Source organism: Austrofundulus limnaeus, unplaced genomic scaffold (assembly GCF_001266775.1).
Source record: "Austrofundulus limnaeus strain Quisiro unplaced genomic scaffold, Austrofundulus_limnaeus-1.0 Scaffold106, whole genome shotgun sequence".
Classification (NCBI taxonomy): Eukaryota; Metazoa; Chordata; class Actinopteri; order Cyprinodontiformes; family Rivulidae; genus Austrofundulus; species Austrofundulus limnaeus.
The window spans coordinates 372429-374451 of record NW_013952508.1 but is presented as its reverse complement, the minus strand read 5'-3'; the positions used below and the strand labels follow the sequence as shown (position 1 = coordinate 374451).

At 41.4% G+C, this 2023-nt stretch overlaps 1 protein-coding gene across 1 annotated transcript in view; it reads left to right on the top strand.

Annotated features, from left to right (window-relative positions):
• Positions 1–1146: 1146 nt before the first annotated feature.
• Positions 1147–2023, top strand: part of ppfia2 (PTPRF interacting protein alpha 2) — a gene marked incomplete at its 5' end in the record, with an annotated part of 144693 nt that continues 143816 nt past the window's right edge. Inside the window, 1 exon segment of the mRNA XM_014013789.1 lies at positions 1147–1405. Coding sequence (XP_013869243.1) covers positions 1157–1405 — 249 coding nt within the window.

Sequence of the window (2023 nt, the reverse complement as noted above, 5' to 3'; positions counted from 1 at the left end):
GTGTAATATATTTCTAAACTTTTAGTTTAAAAATTATAAAAACTAAACATCCTACATTATTTTTACAGTCTCTATTTTACAGTTAAAATATATGTTTATTAAATAAAGTCTAATGTTACAACGAATGGGGATCCCTTTAAGCTAAAAAGCAAACAAATCAGTGTATAAGCTGGTCTCTATTTCAGTTGTTTCCCCCATAAATATATGAAAACAATGCAAGGGTGCATTTTTTCAACCTTCCTTTATGCAATGACCTAAACTTATATGCACCCTCAAAAACATCCTGGTGCATGTACTGTTTAAAATAACGCCCATTTGTGGCAATTGCCCATAAAACAAATACTATAATCAGGGGAAATGGTTAGCGATAGCCTTTTAACTGCCTCAGAACTACWGTGTTTACATTGTTTTACATGTTAGTGCTTATATAAATCTGACACTGCGGTTTAATGAGGCCTTTAGTGGCTCGTTAGTGCCACACCACACAGCTGGTGAAGTGACTGTTAACACTGCTGAGATTGTTAGCTTAGCTCACTTTGCTAAATGAAAAAGCAGCAAGGTTTGAGACATTTGCATGCATGGGTTTACGTCTAACAAGTGAGTGAATACGGTTTGCATTTAAATTTGTATTTATCTGCCGTTAAAAAGCATTTTTTTCAACCCGTTATTTGAGTGAACTTTTAAGCTAGGCTATACGTTAGCTGTATCTCTGAAAGGCAATTCATTCTTGTAATAAAATCTTTTTGTGACTCATAGCTTCATCACAAGCCTCTGCCGAATGATTCAAACATATCTTTTTTTAAATATTTTTCTTATTTTCCCACAACTTTTAATGCATCTGAAGAGCCCCGGAAAGGAACTTGGAATAAGGCGTCACATTATCCTCTACAGCGTTGCGTTATGTAACATGATCTGAGCTGCCCCAATAAACATCACATGCGTGAAATCTAGGCCAGGATGCCCAGCACCCCAAGACGTGTCTGTAAGCTTTGAAATACTGGTGTAACGCTGAGCCTAGCTCCATGTCAAGCCCAAGAAGTAAGAAACAGCAGTTTTGTACAAAAATGTGGATAAACGCAGAAAACATGGACGWCCAGGTTAATGAAGTGCAAACGTCCTTAAAAATGTCTGATGTCTTCTTTTCAGCAGAGCCAGGATGATGTGCGAGGTGATGCCCACGATCAGCGAGGACACGGCGCTGAGTCAGCGCGGCTCTCAGAGCAGCGCCTCGGACCCGGACTCCCACTTCGAGCAGCTGATGGTCAACATGCTGGACGAGCGGGACCGGCTCCTGGACACGCTGCGGGAAACCCAGGAGAGCCTGGGACTGGCTCAGCAGCACCTTCAGGATGTTATCTACGACCGGGACTCGCTGCAGCGACAGCTCAGCTCCGCCCTGCCACAGGTGAGTCACGGCGATGACACGGGTCAGGACAAATGGGGGGAAAAAATTTCTACTAATCCCGAACAAAAAGAGAAAATTAAAAATGCACGCTAAGCAATTCACTGTCTGTCTATACTGCACACTTTACTGCTCATCTTTACACAATATGAGGGATGAGAAAGGTCTCGTGGTATAATTCCTACAGGAAGTGGAGATTAGCACTTTCTAAAAGCGTCCCAGTAATTCTTTTCTAACGCTTACCCGAGTCTGGTTCCAAAAGACTCCGGGGGTTTGATGGTGGAGAGTGGGGGACTTTTTTCACAGGCTGTGTTTGTTTGGATCCCAGTAATCCACGTGGTTTTAGGAACGCGCACCGGAACGCACTTCATCTGGATTTGTTTTGATGTTTTTACAAGCTAAAATCACTTTGAGCTTTACTTTTTTTTTTTCGTAAATTTGTTTTAATGTTATAGGTTCCACTTCACAAAGCACAACCTGGCAAAAATATATCTAATAACAGTTTTTTGATGAGTCAAACTAAAGGCCCACAGGCCAAATCTGGCCTTTGTTAACATTTTATCTGGCCCCATTGTGAAATAGTTTTTTAATACACACACACACACACACACACACACACAC